Genomic DNA, 22,590 nt, shown 5'->3' on the forward strand with positions numbered 1-22,590 from the left:
GTTTTTGAAAAGAAACATGCTGAACCACATATTGTGGTGTTAACTGCCGATCACCTTTGCTTAGTTTTCTGAACAGCGTCCATTTAGGCCTGTGTCAGCCCTCCAGGCGACTGAGATGAGGAGTAGACTGTCAGCTGTCTTAAGATTGAGTATCCAATCCAATGTTTATATAACCATAATGAAATGATTAATTTCATAAAGTAAGGCCTGTCTTTTAAAACATCTTAATATAGTTGTTTGAAAGTAGGCTGTTCTCGAAGCTTTTGCCCATATCTCCAAGATTACATCCGAGTCTGTTTTTTGGCGTGTGAATTACTATTTTCACTACATCTTAAGCAAAAGACATAACCCATCCCACTCACACTTGTCTCGGGCTTTGTAATCTTTCTCTTCCTAAACGGTTTCCAAACATGACCAGGTCACACCCGTGGACAATTTAGAGCACTAGGAGGTGCCTTTTTCTTATCATCACCGCCTTTGTAACATCCACTCAGCTTGACTATTCCTGCCGCCTCCTTATCCACACGTGAATTGTCAGTGGACTGGCAGCAGCAGCAGCAGCTCAGCTCAGCCTGTTGTCGGTGGGGCCGTAGGATCTGCTAGGGTCCGGTTCGTTTCTCTTGCTCGTGTGGAATAGTTGACATGGTATACTGAAATAATTAGAATTCCCTAAGCACTCTTTTTCCTGTCCTTAATGAGCAGTTCTCCAAACTACCCAGACTTGCATGCTCCCGAAAGCAACTGCACCTGGTAATAGACACTGGTGCTCATCATCAAGTCATTTTGTGAACTACTTGCAATTGTTTTAAAAATAAAACGATAAAATGGAAGTATTTCATCATGATTACATGAAGCATAAACAACTTTAAGATAACAGTTTATCAAAAGCAAGTCTAAATTGTAAAATACACTAGAGTGTGCGTAGCAAAATACTGCTGAGTATGAGGACAGAGACAGGAACGATAGGAGAATGTGGAAAATGTCTGCAGAGTGGTCGCCTGGACGGTTTTTCTTGCTTTAAACATGTCTCCTGTTTTAGTTATGTTTACAAAGTGTTAAATTCTTAGGCTCATGTGTCGTCAGTCATTTCACTAAATGTTCTGCAGTGAAATGGCTATCTACAGAACAGAATGGACCCCTTCCATCTTCAGGTAAAAGTGCAGGGAACTTGGTGGGAAAGGAGCAGACATTTACTGAATGGAATTCTTGAGTGTGTAATGCCAATGCTAATTTCTCACTAGAATTTAACATACTTTTAACAAGGCTTTAAAGAGCCTTAACTTGAGCTTAATTATCATTATTATACAAACATGCACTCCCTGTCTATTGAGGTGTGGATGTTTTATTTTTCTTTTTCCCTCTTTATTTTCCCTTGCTCACATTTTCCCAGGGAAATCTGAGGAGCCAAACTGTGCCTGTGACCAGTTCCGCTGTGGTAATGGAAAGTGTATTCCAGAAGCCTGGAAGTGTAATAGCATGGATGAGTGTGGAGATCGTTCTGACGAGGAGGTCTGTGCCAAGGACGCTAACCCCCCAACAGCTGCTGCGTTCCAGCCCTGTGCCTACAGCCAGTTCCAGTGTCTGTCCCGCTACACCAAAGTTTACACTTGCCTCCCTGAGTCTTTGAAATGTGATGGCAACATCGACTGCCTGGACCTAGGCGACGAGATAGACTGCGACGTGCCAACATGTGGACAGTGGCTAAAATACTTTTATGGTACTTTCAGTTCTCCCAACTACCCAGACTTTTATCCTCCCGGAAGTAACTGCACCTGGCTGATAGACACTGGTGATCATCGGAAAGTCATTTTACGCTTCACCGACTTTAAACTTGATGGTACTGGTTACGGGGATTATGTCAAAATATATGACGGACTAGAGGAGAATCCTCGGAAGCTTTTGCGTGTGTTAACCGCTTTCGATTCTCACGCCCCTCTTACGGTTGTTTCTTCCTCTGGACAGATAAGAGTGCATTTTTGTGCTGACAAAGTCAATGCTGCCAGGGGCTTTAATGCCACTTACCAAGTAGATGGCTTCTGCTTGCCGTGGGAAGTGCCCTGTGGAGGGAACTGGGGGTGTTACACGGAGCAGCAGCGCTGTGATGGGTATTGGCATTGCCCGAATGGAAGGGATGAAATCAACTGTACCATGTGCCAAAAGGAAGAGTTTCCGTGTTCCCGAAACGGCGTCTGTTATCCTCGCTCGGACCGCTGTAACTACCAGAATCATTGCCCCAATGGGTCAGATGAGAAAAACTGCTTCTTCTGCCAGCCAGGGAACTTTCACTGTAAGAACAACCGCTGTGTGTTTGAAAGCTGGGTGTGTGATTCCCAGGATGACTGCGGTGATGGCAGCGATGAGGAGAACTGCCCGGTGATTGTGCCCACCAGAGTCATAACGGCAGCCGTCATAGGGAGCCTCATCTGTGGCCTGCTCCTCGTCATTGCATTGGGGTGCACCTGTAAGCTTTATTCTCTGAGAATGTTTGAACGCAGGTCAGTATCAAGACAAACTGTAGTTTATGATTTCTGCAGTAAACACATGACCCTGGGGTCAGGGGTAGCTCGGTCGGTGAAACACTTGCCACACAAACATGAGGAGCTGAATTTGATGCCCCGTACTCACACACAATTAAACATGGTAGTGAACACACGTGTAATTCCAGTGCTAGTGGAGACATGAGGACCCTGGGTTCACTGGCCGGCCGGCCTAGCCTAACTTGAAACTCCAGGTTTCAGTGAGAGACCTTGTCTCAGTAAACACGGTGGATGGTTACTGGACACCCAAGGTTGACCTCTGGCCTCCACCTGCACACAGGAACTTCAGCTCATGCACACACACATACACTAAAAAGAGAAAAGACTTAAAAGTGTGGCCCAAATGTTTGCCATAAGTCCTTTCAGTATGGTTAGAGATGTGTAAGTGTTCAGAATATATAAAATTAGGATGAAAAGCCCAATAATCAAAGATAAACATAGTACAGAATATTATTTAGCTTTATGAGACAAGAAATATATTTACTAGGTTCCTGCCTTGAGGGGATTTTGTAAGCTGTTGTTCTCAGTTCCAGTTGTAATTCCACATATCGGAGAGCCTCCAGTCTTGATAGCATTGTACAAGTGAGAAGGAAGTGAGGGAGTCATAGTTTCACAAGGCAGGCGCACAGTAAGGAGGGGATTGGTGGGCGGGGTAAGCTGAGAGCCATGAGTGACCTGAAGTCCCTGAAACTGTGTGGAAGCCCTCATGGTGCCTGCATGCGGAAGTCCTCACTCCAGAGGCGCCCTTTGAAGTCTGAATAGGATGTAGAGAAGAAACCCTGGAGGGGTTTTCTCCAGGGAAGTGTGCAGGATGCCCGGCCTTCTCCAAGAATCAGGACATGGTTCATCTGGTCTGGAGCCGTGGAAACACACGAGGACTAACAGCACATGAACTGGCCACGTGCAGTTCAGTGAGAGATAGTTCTTGGTTTAGCCACAAGGAGGATGGAGTACAGGGAGAGCGCTTCCAGTGTGCTATAAGATAAATTGAGAGAAGTTCATGGCAGAGACGTCTCCCAAGAGGCTGCTGTGGGGACAGCTGCCTTCAGTCCTTGCAAATTATCAATTAACAAAGAATACGCCAAACAGCTAAAGGTCACAGATGGGGCACAGATGCACAGGCTGTAACAGCCATCATGAGTAGCTGAAGAACTTTACCATACTTCAACAGAAGAGCACAATGCAGAGTCAGGTCTCCAGCTGTCCACCTACTGCAGGGGGTGCATTGGGGTTCCTTTCACTCTGACCTGAAAAAAATGTGTTAGACTTGATAGATAAAGTGTCTCTGAGACCTTTCAACAACTGTCTCCTATGGTCTAGGGACTTGGGGTTTTAAGATCTGTTCTTTACTTACTTACTTTATTTACAGAGGTTTCCTGCCTATTGAAACACAGTAATGTAGGTCCTTGCTGGCATAAAGCTCCCTGGACACACGGTCCGCTTCAGCCTTGCTGAGAGTAGTGTTCCCAGAGAGGAGAGATGCGGTTGAAGACTCAGCCGGTCATCTCCGGTTCTGATGGTAGAACTGTGCCCCTTGCCTTCTTTTGACCTTTTCTTCCCCTTTTCAAAGGTCGTTTGAGACCCAGCTGTCACGCGTGGAGGCGGAACTGCTGCGCAGAGAGGCTCCTCCCTCTTACGGACAGCTGATCGCTCAGGGCTTAATCCCGCCCGTGGAGGACTTTCCGGTTTGCTCTCCTAATCAGGTACAGTGCAGGTCTAATCTCTGTGTCCCCATCTTCTAAAGTCTGTGTGTAGTAAAGCAGGAACCCTTAAATTAGGAATTTTCAGTCAAGAAAATGTTAAATAGAGAATTGAATTTATAAATTTTTATTATATTTTAAACAGAATCTCTCTAAAACTAAATTTATGATTATATGATTGTCATTAGACATTTTGCTTTTGATAATAAGTGAGTGCAATGAAATTTAAAAACTTCGACCAATTTTCTGATTGAACTGAACGGTAAGAGATTTAAGGATGAATACTAAAATTAATGTACTAACAATGTCGCTTAACCAGTATGAAGTAAAAGTAACCGAAGAGAAGTTGTTTGTCCCTCATTTGAGGAACAACTTCAAGCTGAGTTTTACGGTGTTTAAGAATTTGGTCCACTGTCTGTGGGTCGTAACTCAAGTTTCTCGATTCTTCAAATTTCTCAGGAAATTTTTTAAAACTTTCCAAGCTGTGAAAATATACCAGGGTTCATTTTAGTCAGAAGGATTTATATGCATTTAGATTTCAAATGTATTCACAAATGTTTATAAAAACGATTCTCAGAATTAGAACTAAAAAAAAAATTGATATTTTCTCAGTGACTTAACTCTTTAAAAATAGAACACCAATTCACTTCTGGCACATGTCACCGCATTTGAGTGTTTAGCAAATCCTTGGTGAGAAATTGTAGGTTTTGAACATTTTAATTTATAATTCTGAATTTATACTGGCCAAAATTGGGGGTGTAAAATAGAAGAAACTAAATTATAGTTTTCTTTTTATTGGCGGCCCTGCCACAGTCAGAGCTTTGAAGGAAGGTGGCAGACAGGCCATGGCTGACTCAGCCCCTGCTCCCATCACCCCTCCCCACTCTGCCCCTGAAGGGGTGGGAGCACAGACCTGGACTGCTCACCACCAGGACGGCTCCCAGCCCGGACCATTGGCAAGGCCAGGCTTCCCGGCTCCCTCTGGTTTTCCAGCTCTCTAAAAGGATTTGAAGGGCTCACTGGGAGCCATTTGCCCACGGAGGGTACAGATTAAAATGGACTGAGGAAAGAGCTGCCGGGTAGAGCTCAGGCAGCCCAGGGACAGAGCTTGGCTGTTGACACCTGTGTGACGGACACTATTCCATCGCTGTCACCAGCCAAGCACACTCACTCCCCTGAGTGGCCCATCCAGGACTCACAGTCAGGATTAATTGTGGGGGCTAATCGAAGTCTGTTGCCCACTGAAACTCACCTCACCTGGCTCGCCAGAGCCCCAGCCCAAGTCACAGTATTGTATCTGCCTGCCAGTCCCCAGGGAGCTGCCGCCTTGTTCTGTCAGCCATGACCCTCAGAAGCCAAGTCAGACAGAGGCTTCAAGTAAGGCTGATCTTCGTTCCACAGAGCTCCGTTCTCCGGAGCTATAAATGATCTCTGTGAGAGGATTCTGTTTAAATAACCTTTTAAATGAAGTATGTTCTTGAACAGTAAACGAGACTTTGCTTAATGAGACCAGACTCTCAAGTTCAAATTTCTGACAACAAATTATCATCTCTCCACAAGTTTTTAAAAGAAAATAATTTTGTAGTTTGCCGCCTAGTATAAAATAAGAAATGCTTTCTGGGGAGTTTTTGCTGCTTCACAAATTAAGCTGTGGACAACCATCCAGCAAACACCCATGGTATTTCCTTATAGAATTGGCAACTTTATTAGCAGGCTCTTCACTAAGTAGAGAATGACTCCTGATTGGTTGTGCAGACTGTAGTGATGATGTTGCTATCAAGTGTGCCGAGGATCCGCCGGAGGATCCACCGCTCCCTGCTGTGGTTTTCACCTGCCTCACTGGACTGCGGCTGGAGTACACTAGTCTGAGGAGAAGTTCTTTCTAAACCTGAACTACTATTGATTTGTTTTAATTTTGTAGTTAGATACTTAATTAGTGAGGAAAAATCTTATACATTTTTACTGAAAGTCCGTCTGTGCGGATATCCACATTTCTGACAGGCAGTGCGTATCTTCCTAAAGCTGGGCTAGGAAATGCTCCGTCATGGTGGGCTCCTGGCATTTGCTGGGTTGTTTTCAGACCATACAGGTATAACTATATGGACCTGACAGACACAGGTGGAGAGCGAGCGGGAGCTGGCATCTCTTCCCTGGCCGCTTCCCTTTTGTTTTTGTGAGAGGAAGAGCCAGAAGCTGGGCCTGGGCAGGGGAGACCATCCTGTAAGGAGTGGGTCAGCTAATCTTTGCTGAGATACATACATAGTATTTTTAATGCTCCACCTGGGTTCATAGAGCTCTGTTTGTTCCAACTCCATAACCACTAGGTGGAGCTTGAAGACTTTTAAATGCTGCACATTTTAAAACGTAATCTAACACTTCCTTCTAGAACAAGAGTTTACCTCTTAATTACAGTTCTTTGCTGTTGTGTTTGGAAGAGGGTGCGTGCTTGCTATGCGCCATCCTGGGGAGGTCAGAGGACAGCGCGCATGGGTGGTGGGCTCCAGGCTTGGCGCCCATGCCTTCACCTGATGAACCGTCTCATTGGCCCCTAGGTTTTCTTTTAGTTGAGCAAGATACTTTTATTATGTGCTAATTAATTAGTGAAGCAATCCATATTTTAAAGTCTGTAAATGTTTTTTAATTTTAATCAGTTTTTAAAGACTAATATGGTTTGTTTAATCCTAAACTGAAAAAAAAAAAAAAAGCTTAGTTCTTAAACTTGAGAAGGAATCCCAATGTAGACTTTTGATTTCTATTCTGTATTACAAGTATGTTCAGTCTTTCGTGCGTGACAGTATAACTGAATCCTCAGTATCCGTTCACCCAGTTCTGGAAACCAGCTCTGTGAAATGTAATTCCCCCATTGACAGGACAGTCCAGCCTTGTAAATCAAGGCTGACTGTGTTTGTGTAAGAAGATAAAGGATCACTAACATAAATGATACCAGGTCACTTAGTGACGTACAGCAGAGATTTGTCAGTCTTTTTGGTTGTAAAGATACCTATTTTCTACACTTGGTACAGGTTTAGGATTGGATTATTATTGAGGTTTGAAATAAAATAACTTGTAATTGACATAACTATCACTGTAAAGTTGGAATTTAAGTTAGATTAGATTCTCTAGAGTGGACCTGTAGAGCTGGGGGGATTTACTTCATCCCTGCCCCTAGGAACACTGAGTCAAAGACTGTTCTTCATCTTGATACTTCGTTCTTAGTGGTCTTACTTTTTTTTTCTTAACTTTTGCAGGCTTCGGTTTTAGAAAACCTGAGGCTAGCTGTCCGGTCTCAGCTGGGATTTACATCCATCAGGCTCCCTATGACGGGCCGATCCAGCAGCATTTGGAATCGTATTTTTAATTTCGCACGATCCCGTCATTCAGGATCGCTGGCTCTGGTGTCGGCCGACGGAGACGAGGTGGTCCCGAGTCAGAACAGCAGCAGAGAAGCGGAGAGGAGTCACCTGCACAGAAGCCTGTTTTCCGTGGAGTCCGACGACCCCGACCCCGAGAGTGAGCGAAGGGATACGGCAGGGGCGTCGGGGGGCGTTGCAGCGCCCCTGCCCCAGAAGGTCCCCCCCACCGCCGCCGTGGAAGCCTCGGTGGGGGCCGCTGCGAACTCCTCGGCCCAGAGCGCCCGCGGCGGCGGCGGCCACGGCGACGGAAGGGATGTGGCCGGTGTGGAAGCCCCGAGTGTGAGCCCAGCCCGGCACCAGCTCACCAGTGCGTTAAGTCGCATGACTCAGGGCCTGCGCTGGGTCCGGTTTACGTTAGGTCGGTCGAGTTCCTCCACTCAGCACCAGAGTCCTTTGAGACAGCTCGACAGCGGGGTGAGTGGACGAGAAGACGACGACGATGTGGAAATGCTAATTCCAGTCTCCGATGGAGCCTCGGACATGGACGCCAGTGACTGCTCTCGCCCTCTTCTTGATCTTGCCTCAGACCAAGTGCAAGGGTTTAGGCAGCCATACAGTGCCCCGAACCCTGGAGTCAGAACAAGTAACCGCGATGGCCCCTGCGAGCGCTGTGGCATTGTGCACACCGCCCAGATCCCAGACACTTGCTTAGTAGCCACAATGAAAAACGAACCCAGCGATGACGAGGCTTTGCTACTGTGTTAGGGTGGACTCCTCAGAGAGACTGTATCCAAGCTGGAGCAATATCCATTCATTGTTTTGTAACTTCACAATTAAACTAGTTTAAAATGAAAAGATGCAGGGTGATTTTTTTATGATATGTTAGCCTGCATGGTCAAATGAAACAACGTGTAACTCGATGAGCTAGGGTTGACTGGTTTAGCAGCTAAAAATGCATTATGTATTTGTATTCCTCCGTCACGTTCTTCCATTTGTCTTTACTGACTTTGTTTTTGTTTTAAATCCTGGTACTTTAATAGTAGAAATATGGCTGCTTTATTTCACTGTCATTTTATCTATCTTATGTTAAAAGGTTTGTTTGTACAAAATAGCACCTTCTTTTAATTGAATCTTTAATGCTCTTTGACACCATGTAATTTATTCTACTAGATGATGCTAAGGTTGTTAATGTACAAAAGAGAAAACAAACCCTTGTAATCACCTCTTTATTTGCGTAACATTGTCTGCTACTGGATTTCATCATAGGGACCCGTCCAGGGGAAAAGAACTTCCTCTTGCGTTTAACACACAACGATGTAAAACTTACGTAGAGTTAGATAGATTGCTGTCAGAAAACAAACTTTTATAGATTTTCTAATGCTGACTTTAATACTCTAACATGGTACAGACCAAATGGTAAAATCCCAAGACATTTCTGTTTTCATCTCGATTTAGGGACAGAATTAAGCGGATGAAGATACTCTACTATGCATTAAATTTTGAACTTTTTAAAGTATGTACAGAAGTTGTACATGCTAAGTTCCACCTGGTAATGTCTTTCTCTAGTACAGGGGTTTGCACGAGTTGGACCCTAGGGATTTGCACTAAAGCCCTACAAGTTCTCAGACGAGTTCAGTGCCCGGGCACTCACTTCAGATGCTATCATTTGCTACCACAGTGATTATATATTTCCAGAGCTTTGGGGGGGACCATTTTTATTACAACCTGAACTTGCTTTGCTGGTTTCATATTTATTTGTTGTATTTAAAAACTATATTGTAAGTGATTTTTTTTTCCAGTATATTTTATTCTTGGGGTTGGGGGGAGTCACCAGTATAATACTGAAAAGCAAATTAAGAAATTGTTTGGATTACCCCCCTCTTTAAGTAGAGTGGATTACAAAACCTCATTTATTTTTTTTTAGTGTCAATTCTTGTTTATTTATTCTTTAGCTGTCTGTTTTAGTAGCTTAATGATTGAGTATGAAGATGTGTTTGTGTGTGATTATTGCTATTTATTACATTTTGAATACTTTGCTGAATGTCATTTTAAAGCATGTTTGAGGTCTTGTGTATCTGTCCTGTTATGCTGTCAGGAAGACCTGACTGAAATGTTTTAATATGTATCAGAAATTAAAATAATTTTTTTTATTGCCTTGAGGTACTTTTTAAATCAAAGTTGTTGTTCATTTGTGGTGACCCTCAGTTCATACACCGATTCAGGCCATAGGTAATACAGCTGAAGCTGTAGTCACCAGAGCCGCGGCACTGGGTAGTGGTCCACACCACTACTCCAGGAAAATTCCCCTGGGGTGGGCGCATTTCCCCTTTGAGACAGCTGACTCTTGTCCAGTCTACTGATGGGAGAATTCAACATAGCAAATTAACCTTCTTTAGGTCCTAATAATGCTGCTGGCAGCTGGAACTCTGGGGTTCGTTTCCTGATTGTCTTTTTGCTTTGGGTTTTGTTTTATTTCCTGGTTCTGGGGATCAAGCCTTGTCCATAATGCTGGCATATGTTTTACTTTATTTTTTTTTTATTGACTTAACGTAACTTCCTGGTTCAAGCAGTAAAAATGTAGTCTCTCTCCTACCCTGACACCCATCATTTAGTTCTATTTAAAAAAATACATACCAGTACCAGTTGCTTGTGCATCTCTCCAGAAATGTCATGCTGTACATACGGTACCCACCTGTATATCAACTTCCAACAATCATAATGCAAGTTGCCCTGTGTGGACATCCTATGCCCTTCCTCAAGTGCAAATTCATCATTAGAGTTGGGATACACAAAGTTGGATGTCTTTTATTTGATTTTTTTTTAACCTTTAAATCAATCATCCTAAATTTAAGGGTTCAAAACTAATCCCCCTCCCTAAGGCAACTGCCTCCTTTTCCCACAGCTGCTAATCATCCCTTAACTAATTTGAAATAGAACTTTTATAAAACACAGTGCCACGCTGCACATTTCTAGACTGTTCTCTCCAGTTGGTCTGCCTGCCTTTTTGTACCAGTCCTAACTGCGTTATTTTTGACAGCCACCATTTTAAAACACAGTTCAAGTATTCCTCCTCTCCCTCCTCCCCTCCTTCCTCCCCTCTTCCTCCTCTAAGATGACCTGTAGTAGCAGAAGCATCAGAAGGGACCGTGGTTGGCCGAGCTCCCTGGTGGGTTCTGCTGTGGTAGTCACTGCCATTTTCCTCTTCATTTTCTGCCAGTGCACCAGCCACCTGCACACTGTTCTGATTTCTTTAAAAAAATAAAAATAAAAAACTTGATAAAGTTTGAGGATTGTGTACGTACAGTTCAGTTGTCTTTGCTTGTTTTCACTTGTTTCTTTTTACTCTTTCCTAGACAATCTTAACTTTAAATTCAGCATCATTATGTTAAATTGTTAATCTAAATTAGTGCCTTCTCAAAAAAAAAAAAGGCAGCCATTTATTGAAGTCTTTGTGTTAGGACTTTCTCATGTATTTTGCATTTTACTTTACAGGACATTTTGTTTAGAATTGTTGACAAATTTTATCAGTTTATGTTGCTGTTATCAGTGACATCCTTTCCATCTCTACTTTAACCTATTCATGCACATACTAGCTGATGATCTGTTAGGTCAGTCTCCTACCAGCCACCGTTTTTTTCTTTATTTCCTCACAGCTCACATTAGTTCAGTTAAATTTGTGTGTGCGCATGCGCGCACAAGCTACAGAATCATCTTCAAACATTGATGAGCAATTTTCTCTCAGTTAACACAGCTCTTCCTTAACTGTATGGTTTAATACCTCTAAACTAACGTTAAGTGATAGGGCGGCCCTAAACTTGGTTTGGATAAAGGTGTTCCTATTGAAGAAGTGCCCACTGAGCCCGAGTTTAAACCAGTTTGAAGGATACATGCTGAGCTTTATCTCCTGCCTTTCGACTGTCCGGGGAAGCACATCTAATTCCTCTCCTTCCGTCCAAACATGAACCATCCTTGCATTCCTGAGTAAATTACTTCATCTAGGTTGGGGCACATGCCTGTAGTCATATCTACTCAGGAAACCGAGTTCCAGGATCGGTTGAGTTCATAAGTTTGAGTCAGCCTGAGCAACATAACAAAATCATACCCTTAAAAAGGGGGGTTGGGATGGGATGGAGGGGTTATACATTAGAGAGTCTGCCTATTTGTGTGTGTGTGCTATGTCGTATGTCCTGTGACATAGTTTGCTTTTTAATTAGTAGTTTGATTCCCATTTCAATAAATTTCTCGTTTTTTTTGCCTTTGTTAGTTTCTTGCTCTTCCCTAACCTGAGTTAATCATTTATTTTTTTAATTTTTAAAATATATTTCAATTAAAATGTATCACCCCTTTCTCTTTCTTCCCTCCTGCCCCTCCCATGCCCCCAACTCTAAAAGTGAAGCCTATTTTTATTTGATTATTATAGTTACTTATATATGCACACATATGTAAGATGGAGCCTGGACCCGGCTCTGAGCACCTCTCAGTCTGAGTCTCTAAAAGCACCCGAGTTGTTTTGTTTGTTTGTTTTATGTTTCATGTCTAATTTTCATCTTTTAAGACTTTAAAAACAATATGTAATAATCTGGGAAACTTACCTCTCTACATTCTCTGAACATTCCCAGGGTACTTTCCCCCCACCCCACCCCCAGGGGTACTTTTAAAAGACTTCTTACATAATATGCGTTTGAATGGCTAGTACATTTGTTGTTTGGATTTTCTATACACCTGGCCCTACCGGTTTTTCATCAGAGCACCAGTGTTGGGAAAGAACAGTGTATGGGAAGTCCTGTGACCCTCAAGTGCTCCAGTGCACCAGTGCTGGAGCGTCCCTGGGGTGTGACAGGGCGTACTGGGGGTGTGACAGGGTGTGACGGGTTGTGATGGGGCGTACCCGGGGGTGTGACGGGGCATACCGGGGTGGGGGGGGTGTGACGGGGTGTGAGGGAGCGTACCCGGGGTGTGACGGGGCGTACCCGGGGTGTGACGGGGTGTGAGGGAGCGTACCCAGGGTGTGACGGGGTGTGAGGGAGCGTACCCAGGGTGTGACGGGGCATACCCGGGGTGTGACGGGGTGTGAGGGAGCGTACCCGGGGTGTGACGGGGCGTACCCGGGGAAGGTGGGGGATGGGATGGAGCGCACCCAAGGTGGGATGGATCTTACCCAGGGGTGTGAGGGTCCCAGCAGCTCTTCCCCTACTGTCTCTTCCCGCCATCCCTGACTAAGCTGGAGTACATTTAGTTCGCTAGCTGCGTACTGGGTACCCACCACAGTCACGTGTGATGCTTTGCTGCCCTCCAAGCCATCTGCCCAATTGCTTCTGGTACCCATTTCCCTGAATTGCAAAGAAAAGATAACTTCCCGACTCCATTGGTCAGGGCCTGTTTAAGGCCCAGTGGGAGACAGTGGAAAGAAGCCTTTTCCCAGAGTCCCCGAACTCCCAAGGGAAGCACACACACACACACACACACACACACACACACACACACACACACAGCAAGTTAAATGGGGATGTTGGTTTGGATTCAAAGTTGACCTTACCTTCAAGGTGCTGGAAAGGAAATCTTACAGGGTTTTAGAATTTTCTTGATCTCAAATCTATATCCCCATGCTGTCACACACACACACATGAAACCGTATCCATGTATGCATGGCGGTTGCCACTGTTCTGTGATGATACATGGTGTTTTCTCTTTAAAATGCTAGGACCTGTTGACATGTGCCAACTGCTAAAACAGAGCACTCAAGAGTTTTGGTTTTTTTGTTTTTGGTTTTGGTTTTGGTTTTGGTTTTTTTGTTTTTGTTTTTGTTTTGTTTTGTTTTTTGTTTGTTTGGTTTTTTTTTTTTTTTTTTTTTTTTTTTTGCTGACTCTTCCTTATGGGGTAGAATTTTCAAAGCAAATTAACCCATTTTTTAAGTGTCTGTCATCACCCAAGTCCTTCACAGTCCTATGACACATAAAACACTATTTTTTCTAGCAATGATGGCAGGATTAAGATATAATCTCTCACTCAACAGTTGAAAGATGAATCACAAGCGAGGTTAAATTTATCGGTTGAGAGAACACTGGTCCCCGCCCATCGTGATGAAGGCTCGTGGAACCTGGGGCTCATCCTAAATACATAATCCGCGCTACCTCGTGAGATTATTGTAGGGAACAGATGTTTGTCAAGGTCCCAGGCCGTCCACTGCTGTGTGGCAGACTGTCCCAAACTTTCTGTTGAAGACCGCTACAGCCCTGCACATCAGAAACGGGGGTTGGGGGGGGGATGCCTGGCTGGTTGCCGGCTGTGGGTTCAGGAGCTGGCGGAGCCTGGGGTTCTGCAGGGGAGTCTGACCCAACATGGAAAGTAGGATCTAGAAATAGTCAATGGACCTCTACAGAAGCTGCAGGCTTCTTAGAAATGAGTGACAGACCTTCTAGAATATTCTGCCACATTCAGTTTTTTAAATCAATAAGGCCAACCCAGATCCAATAGGGAAGGAAATCAACTCCACAATCAGTAGGAGAAACAGCCAAGGGTTTGTGACATCCACCCATGTCACATGCTGATGCATTGAAAACATTGAAGTGCTATTATAATGTTTAAGTAGAAAGACAGTTTTATTGTCTCCAAAAGAAGCTCGTTTGCTAAAAGAATATCAAATCATCTCCGCTCTCATCCGCTAAGTGTATTGATTGTATCCATTATTTGTTTATTAATTAAATTTTAATAAAACAGCATTGGATAGGGATGTAGCTAAGGGGGGTAATTTGAACAGGAATGGCCTCCATAGACTCATGTGTTTGAATGCTTGGCCCATAGGAAATGGGACTATTAGGAGGCGTGGCTTTGTTGGAGGAAGTCTGTCACTGTGGAGGTGGCTTTGAGGTCTTACACGCTCAAGCTCGGCCTGAGGGGACAATCTCTACCTCTGCCTGCAAATCAAGATATAGAACTCACAGCTCCTTCTCCAGAACCATGTATGCCGGCACACTGCCATGACGAAAATGGACTAACCTCTGAACTGTAAACCAGCACAAGTTAAATGTTTTCCTTTATAAGAGTTGCAGTGGTCATGGTGTCTCTTTACAGCAATGGAAACCCTAACTGTCATAATACTTGCTTAGCATATTTGAGGTCCTGAGTTCAATTCCCCACCATGCATACAAACCAAACATCATTTATGCAACTTAAGAGAAACACTTTGGCATTTTGTAAATACTAATGATGCACAGGTTTTTTTTTTCAACTACACTTATAATAACTTCTGTCTCTACACGAGATTTTAGAATTTATTGGAGGCAGCAATATAGTAGCTTAAAGTCCAGAGCCAAATTGTCTAGATTGTAATCCTTTCCTTCTCCTTACAACCTAGCAAGACACTTCCTCACAGAGAACACATGTAGGGTTGTTGTTGCCAAAGGCATCTTCTGCATCTGCTGAGATGATCTTGTGTGTTTTGTTGTTTGTTTGTTTGTTTAAACCCATTTATACAATTTATTAGATTTATCAGCATTAGCCATCCAAACTTCACCATGGGCACCAGCAAGTGACTTTGTCATCGGAATCAAATGCAGGATGACCTTAGAACCCAAATTAATTCTTCCTGAACTGCACTTTCACTTACAGACCCATAGATTGGTTTGCCATTTAGATTTGAATAGCCACATAACAAAAGTTTCTGTTGTAGTAAGAAGATTAGAAAACACCTGACAACGAGAAGAAACAGTAAGTGTTGGCAAGGGTGTGGAATCAAACGCTTCACACACTCCTGGTGGGGCTGTAAAATCATGCCACTGCTTTGTAAATACAGTCTGGAAGAGCCTCAAAAATGAACATAGCCACCACATGAGCTGGAAATGCTATTCCTAGATACAACCGAAAACATGTCCGCACAAAAATCTGTCCACAAATGTTCACACCAACATTATTTCTAAAGCCAAAATGTGGAAAATCTAAAAGCTCATCAGCTTCATAAAAGAATAAACATGACCAAAAAGGCTCACAAATGTGCGTGGTCTCATTGATATAAAACATTCAGAAGGAGCAGCTTTATGAAGATACAAAAGCTTCTAAGTGGTTGCTTAGGGCTTAGGAAGGAGAAATGAGAAGTAAGGTGTCAAAAACTACACAGAGCCGGGTGGTGGTGGTGGTGGTGGTGGTGGTGGTGGTGGCGGCGGCGGCGGCGGCGGCGGCGGCGGCGGCGGCGGCGGCGGCGGCGGCGGCGGCGGCGCACGCCTTTAATCCCAGCACTGGGGAGGCAGAGCCAGGCGGATACCTGTGAGTTCGAGGCCAGCCTGGGCTACAGAGTGAGTTCCAGGAAAGGCGACAGGTCATCCATACCTCCTAAAGTCAAGTCAGAGTGAGCCGGCTATAAAGTGCTGGATGGAGGACGTTAGTGAGTCTAGCCAATAGGGTCGGTTTACCGTGCCTGGTCTGTCCCTTCCACAGAGACTAGGGATGAGAAACTGTTCCCTTATGAATGTGTTCAAAGGGGCAGGCCTGAGGCCCTGGAGGAGCCAGTCCGAAGTTATATAGCTTTCAAGAGGCTGTGAGAAGCTACAACCACATTCAACTGGGCAAAGGAAAATTTTACAGCAGCAGGGCTGCTCTGAGGGGCTTGAGGTGGACGACTGTCCCAGGGAACAGCAGTGGAAGGTTGTCTTGAGTGTGGGAGTATAAGGCTCTCTGGGAGATGACACCGTCCTAAAATTAGAGGCAAGAGAAGCTTGCAAATCTCTGTAAATGCACTAAACACCATTGAATCATAAACGCGTCAACTTTACAGTACATCAATTAAATCACAATAAACTTAAAACACCGAAGAATTAGCCGTGTGTGTGTGTGTGTGTGTGTGTGTGAGAGAGAGAGAGAGAGAGAGAGAGAGAGAGAGTCCAGAGAGAGAGAGAGAGAGAGAGCATGCGCGTATTCACAGATATAATGTCCTCCTTTTGTTTGTTTTTCCAAAGCTATTCTGTAAAGAACTTGGCTTATTCTGCAAGAATAGACTTTATCAAATTAAAAGCAACAAAATACTGTACATCACCATGTGGTGGATTTAATGTGATGATCGTGGCCTCCTACAGCCTTAAAATCAGATCAAAGCAGTGTGTTACTTCGGCTGGCGCCCCGAGTCGCACCTCTCACCTGTAAAGTGAAAGTGGTATTTCCCACCTGATTCGGTTCCACATGTGTGTCCATGCATGTGTGGATGCAAATGTGTGTGGCGCATGTGTGTGCCCCTGCCTGTGGAGGCCTGAAGCTCTTGTGTGGAATCATCCTTGATTGCCGTCTGTACTCATTGAGACGGTCTCTATATGAACCCGGAGCTCATGGATAGGCTGATCTAGCTAGCCCATTTGTTGTGGGGCATCCCCCCCGTCTCTGCATTTCCCAGGCTGGAGTGCCCACTCAGCATTTAGGTGGATTCTGGGGATCCAAATCCTGGTCTTCACACTTGCATCTCGAGCACCGGACCATCTCCCAGTCACCACCACCCTGTGGAGCTCTTGTAGAAAGAACATGAAAAGGCTTAAACCCAGGCCTCACGTTCTCAGTTTCACCGAACAGTTCACAGATAGTTATGGAGGGCCTGTTCTGAGCCAGGTGTTGTTCTAACTGGCCCTTCTCTTGTCTGGCACTGTGAGACCTGCCTTGGACCAATCTTCCTTCGGTATCTGCCAGAGGCTTCCCTAAGGGACAAGGAACACAGGGCAGCAGGGAGCCAGACTACCACCTCACTCAATTGTAGACCAAGTTTTTTGGCACCTACAATCCCAGAATTTTCTGTCAAAATGGCTGACACGTAGTACAGACTGGTTGGCCTCTCCGCTTGGTCTGTCTTCCCTGGAGATGGATAAAGTGTCCACAGGCCTGTGTGTCCACACAAAAGAGCACCAGGCCTCTCCCGAGACCAGATTGGGCTGGCTGGGAAAGTAAAGGCTCACTGTCCATAAGTCTTCCCAAGTCTGTCACTGGGGATGGAGTATCCAAGACACACGTGAACCTTGTGAAAAGCACGGGCTGTGCCTACCAGTTGGAAGGAGAGTTACAGTCCATTTGCCTTTTTCTCTCTTAAACTCCTAAGTGTGGGGCTATGAATCTGAAGCTTCTCTGTCACCCACAAAGGCTGCTTGCATTTTTAAAATTACTATAAATGAAGAATCAGTGCCTCAAAAAGGTGTGTACTTACACTTCCTTTATAATTAATATGCTTTTCTTTTTTCTCACAAAGAACATCCAAAGTTTTAGATTATGACAATAAAAACACATTTTCAAAAAAAAACCCATTTGTTCAGATTTTTCATGTATCATATGCCAAGATATGTTCCCACGGAGAAAGGTAAATGCTAATAGGAACAACTAGATGATAAAGAATGAGATACAATGGGTAGAAGATACAAGGATTTCAAAGAGGTCACAGGACTGGGCGGTGGTGGCGCACGCCTTTAATCCCAGCACTCGGGAGGCAGAGCCAGGCGGATCTCTGTGAGTTCGAGGCCAGCCTGGGCTACCAAGTGAGTTCCAGGAAAGGCGCAAAACTACACAGAGAAACCCTGTCTTGAAAAAACAAAAACAAAAAAAAAAAAAAAAACAAAAAAAAACAAAGAGGTCACAGGTTGCTGGAATCTATCTCATTGCTTTTTTCCTTCATTGCATGTGGCGTCAACAGCTTGACTTTATGCAGATGTTCAAATACACGTCAACTATATTTGATATAACACTGTAGCTGATGTGAAAGCTAAGTCCCAAATAAGATTATGAAATCAAAGGTAGGACATAATGTTGGAAATGCAAGACAAGGCCTCATTACGTGGAGTCCCAACAGTAATCTCTTTTAGGTGAATAATCACTCTCAAAACATTTTTTCTTTACTGTAATATGGAAAATTTGCTCAATGAAAAAGAAGTATGGTATAAATCCAGAATGTCACAATTTTATTACATGAAGCCAGTCTTACAGATGTCCATGAAAGGATGTACTAGTCATAGTTGAGGAAAGGCTAACAATTCTGTATTGATGCAGACACTCGATTCCAAGGACAAGAGCAAACCAAACACACAGGTAAGGTTTCAGGAAGCCGGCTGTGGTCTGGGTCAATGGCAGCACATTGACCTAGCCTGCCAAGAAGACTGCAAAGGGACAGCGCCATCTAGTGGTGCACATCGGCATTACCGTTGCTTTGCAAGGCATTTGGTTCAATAACTTTTCAAACTTTGAAGTAAAAAGTGAGAACTGAAATGTAAAAGAAGCTAAAGCTGAGTTCTGAACTCTAAAGAGCTTAAAAGGCACTTCTGATTACATCACTAATACAGACTAAACGCCCCTTCATAGAGTCCCACTGCACCAAGGTATAAAGGTCGTCTTACCCAACACTCTGCAATAGACCTTTGCATCCCAAATGACACATGACTCGGCCTCTGCTCGCCAGAACTCTGCAGCTCAGTGGCCTTGAGTGGCTGGTGACTTGACACATAGACAAGCAGCTGTTATCCCCACAGCAACACAGTCACTGTGTTGGCAATAGTTCACAGGAGTGGTTTTATTCCAGCGAATATATATGTAACGTGAGTTGTGTGTCTCACGCAGAGGGGGAGATACGGCCCCGCTGCCTTCGCTTCATCTTCAGGCACGCGGGTCATGCCTTGTCTGCCCACGGCTGGTGCCACTTCTCTGATTCACACCCAGGTCACCAGTCTTCCCAAGACTATTGTCTTTATAAATATAATATAGGGCCGGGCGGTGGTGGCATCGCACACTTTTGATTCCAGCACTCAGGAGGCCAGCCTAGTCTACAGCGCGAGATCCAGGACAGGCACCAAAACTACACAGAGAAACTCTGTCTCAAAAAAACATATGTATACATACATATACACACACACACACACACACACACACACACACACGGCCTTGTAATGACTCTGAAATGGAGTCTGCTCCCCTGTCTCCAGCCAGAGACTCTCAGGGTTCCCCTCTAAGTTGCAGTAAATCCCAGTGCATTCTCCCTTAATATTATTGTATGAATCGGGTCAACATGAATTAGAAAGTGACTTTCTTGCTTCACCAAGTGCCTGACAGGGAGTGACTTCAGGAAGGGTTTGTTCTGTCTCAGTCAGGGCGACAGAGTGTGTCCTGGAGAAAGCATGGCAGAGGGAACCCAAACCAGGTCACGCTGCAGCTGTAGTCGTGAAGCGGAGAGAAGCAGGAAGTGGGGCCACTCCCAAACCTCGAGGCACACCCCTAGTGACTTGCTTTCTCTAAACTGAGGCTGCATCTGCTAAAGATGCTCCGGCCTTCTAAACCCACCATGAGCTGGAGACCAAAGATCCAGGCCCAGGAGCCTCTGAAGGACACTTCACGTTCAAAACACAAGACACAAACATTCAAGCCATGGCACTTGTAGGACGGCTGCCTGGCATCACTGTGGCATTAATCACAGCTCCTTCCCAAACGAGCCTCTTGACCCAGGAGGAAGAACCAGAGATACAATGGTTCTGAGTCTAAAAAACAAACCCTACCTAGTCTCCAGCTCACTGCTGCAGCCTTCGGGAGAGTTTAATTCTAGAAATACCGAGGAGCCTCTCTTTGAAGACTCTCAGAATGTAAAAGGATGCACAAGGATGGGCTTATGACCTGTGGTTGTCCTAGCTATCACTCTTCATGTAGGCAGGACGAGGCCCTGGAGTGTCTGGCCCAAGCTCCACAGCAGTTCATATCCGAGCCCGAGTCCCAATCCCAACTCCTCACTCATTTTCCTTCCAACCCTCGGTTCTGCCTGTGTCCCCAAATCTCACTTCCCTCACCCATCCAGGTAGAAGCTCATTACCAGGCCAGGAAGTTCTCTCCCAGTACAGGGTCCCCCAGGGACCTGGAGTGTCAGCAGAAACAGAGGCAACAGTGTGTGGAGGCCAAGCTCCCAGACGGAACACCTTTGTCCAGGCTCAGCCTCCGTCCTGAAGGTGCTGAGTGGGAACGGGTGCCTCCAGACCGGCGGCAGCCTCCTGTTCCAGCAGCCAGCATCCTTTTTAAATTCCCTCTCTTTTCTCCTCTGCGGTTGTCTGAGAATCTCAACGAGCCATTTCCTCCCACCTCTGAGATACCCCACCAGCTTTGAGTTAATCAGGTGTGGGCAGTTTGTGCTGTGCTGTGTCATGATACAAAGTGTCCAAGGTAAAGAAACCTTTGAAATCATTCATCTGGACAGTTTCGGTGGCTGTCACCCAGGCAGGGACATCCAATCGCACTCTCCTGGGGGGGACTGACTCGCACAGCTCGTAGGCGTTTCTTTGTGTATATAATTACCCCTTTCACCAGCACACAAAGGTCCCTTGATAATAATTATATAAGCTTTCTGAGGTTTTGGTGTTTTTCCCCCCTGGCTTGACAGCCAAATGGTTTGTAATCCTTTTGAGGCGTGGATACGCTGATGCTTCCGGAAATTTGACACAAGCCTGCCCGGAGGTCCGTCTCTCAGGCGATTGTAGATCACACCCTGCCTGCCTTGGTCAGCTCTCTCAGGCCTTCCCTCCGGCAGGCTCTGGCCTCCCTCCCTGCTTAGAGTCTGCCTCTGTTCAGCGCCATCCTCTCCTTTGTTTATCCATCTGGACACCAGAATCCCAAACATGCCAGCCCAGCCTGCCAGTCACAGACACTGCGGTGGTTTGCTCTTGATTTGTGAAGGGGGAGCCAGGTCCACGTGGGTCTGCCCGGAGGTGTTATTGCTGCTGGTGCTGTGGACTAACGCGGGCTAGCTCTGTCTTTTGGTGTAGAGTGCTCACCAAGGAACCAAGTCAATTTCTATCTGTCACTAAAGTACTTTCCCTAGGAAGGGAAGCCCCTGCAGTCTTCAAATTCCAAGACCTCTCCCCTCTATTGACTCATCAACTCGGTGGACACCTAGATTCAGTGCAACAGCCTGGGGCATTGCTCATGCCTTTGTGCAGGGCTGTGGCGGGCCAGCCCTCCCCTGGGGTGGAGCCACACCTGTGTCCAGCACTTAAACCCTGGCAGCCCAGCGGGAGTTTGGGCACAGTTCCTGGAGACTTCAAAGGAAAGTCTCCTCGGCTCGCAGTCCCGGGCAGATAGATCCCCAGCGTCCCTGGCCATGGCACCGCAGGGACGACTTCTCATCCGCGGGGGTCGCGTGGTCAATGATGACTTCTCACAGGTGGCCGACGTGCTCGTGGAGGACGGCGTGGTCCGGGCGCTGGGGCGGGACCTGCTGCCTCTCGGGGACGCGGCCCCGGGACTGCGCATCCTGGACGCAGCGGGCAAGCTGGTCCTGCCCGGAGGCATCGACACACACACGCATATGCAGTTCCCGTTCATGGGCTCCCAGTCAGTAGACGACTTCTACCAGGGCACCAAGGTACCCAACTCACGGGTCTATAATCCGGGGTCTCTAGCGGGCCCCCTCGCTCGCTCCTGCGCAGCGCTAGGGACTGGAGTGGAGTGAGACCCCTGAACTAGCTGTGGGCGCAAAGGACGCCCATCTGGGGTGAAGAAGCTGTATGCTGTGGTCTGTGGTGCAAGCCCAGCATAGGGCCGCTCTACTCCTGGGTAACCTGGCACTCTGGAAGCTATCTCTTCCCTTGCATTCTCTTCTCTGGGCGCCATCTCCTGGTGTCTGAAATCCCTCTTGGTCATGATAGTCGATGAAGGTCTCGAAAGCGCTTACCATCTATATGATTGGTTTGTTTTTCTAATAGGCCCTACCAGCCTTTTCTCCCTGTTCTCCAGCCCTCCAGCCCCGAACATGTGAAAACTCCATTCACCTAGAACAGTGGTTCTCTACTTTCTTTAATGCTGCGACCCTTTAATACAGTTCCTAAAGTTGTGATGACCACAACCATAAAATTATTTTTGCAGCTACTTCACAACTGTAATTTTTGCTACTGCTATGAATTGTAATGTAAATATCTGATATACATGATATATTATATGCGACCCCCGTGAAAGGGTCATTGGACCCCCAAAGGGATCGCGACCCACAGGTTGAGAACCACCGACCTTGAAGTTACT

The 22,590-nt window shown here is 45.6% G+C and overlaps 2 protein-coding genes and 1 long non-coding RNA gene across 6 annotated transcripts in view; 2 read left to right on the top strand and 1 right to left on the bottom strand.

Moving 5' to 3' along the window:
* Positions 1-9,749, top strand: part of Lrp12 (LDL receptor related protein 12) — a 75,457-nt gene extending 65,708 nt beyond the window's left edge. For both annotated transcript variants that reach the window (XM_076555822.1, XM_076555821.1), the window contains 3 exons: positions 1,391-2,495; positions 4,108-4,240; positions 7,486-9,749. In XM_076555822.1, the coding sequence (XP_076411937.1) occupies positions 1,391-2,495; positions 4,108-4,240; positions 7,486-8,355 (2,108 nt within the window). In that variant the 3' untranslated portion in view covers positions 8,356-9,749. The remainder of the gene's footprint in view (positions 1-1,390; positions 2,496-4,107; positions 4,241-7,485) is intronic.
* LOC121824237 (uncharacterized) lies at positions 2,495-21,618 on the bottom strand. 2 transcript variants are annotated; one of them, XR_006066047.2, is made up of 4 exons: positions 20,396-21,618; positions 4,541-10,838; positions 3,896-4,282; positions 2,495-3,784 (listed from the first exon to the last, which is right to left on the bottom strand). It is a non-coding gene; the product is annotated as an uncharacterized LOC121824237 (long non-coding RNA). The 2 variants fall into 2 exon arrangements; XR_013046363.1 differs by having other exon boundaries at positions 3,896-10,838.
* The window catches only part of Dpys (dihydropyrimidinase), an 86,003-nt gene continuing 84,995 nt past the window's right edge, over positions 21,583-22,590 (top strand). For both annotated transcript variants that reach the window (XM_042264713.2, XM_006988696.4), the window contains exon 1: positions 21,583-21,937. In XM_042264713.2, the coding sequence (XP_042120647.2) occupies positions 21,674-21,937 (264 nt within the window). In that variant the 5' untranslated portion in view covers positions 21,583-21,673. The remainder of the gene's footprint in view (positions 21,938-22,590) is intronic.

Source organism: Peromyscus maniculatus, chromosome 20, assembly GCF_049852395.1.
Source record: "Peromyscus maniculatus bairdii isolate BWxNUB_F1_BW_parent chromosome 20, HU_Pman_BW_mat_3.1, whole genome shotgun sequence".
In the NCBI taxonomy this organism is placed as follows: domain Eukaryota; kingdom Metazoa; phylum Chordata; class Mammalia; order Rodentia; family Cricetidae; genus Peromyscus; species Peromyscus maniculatus.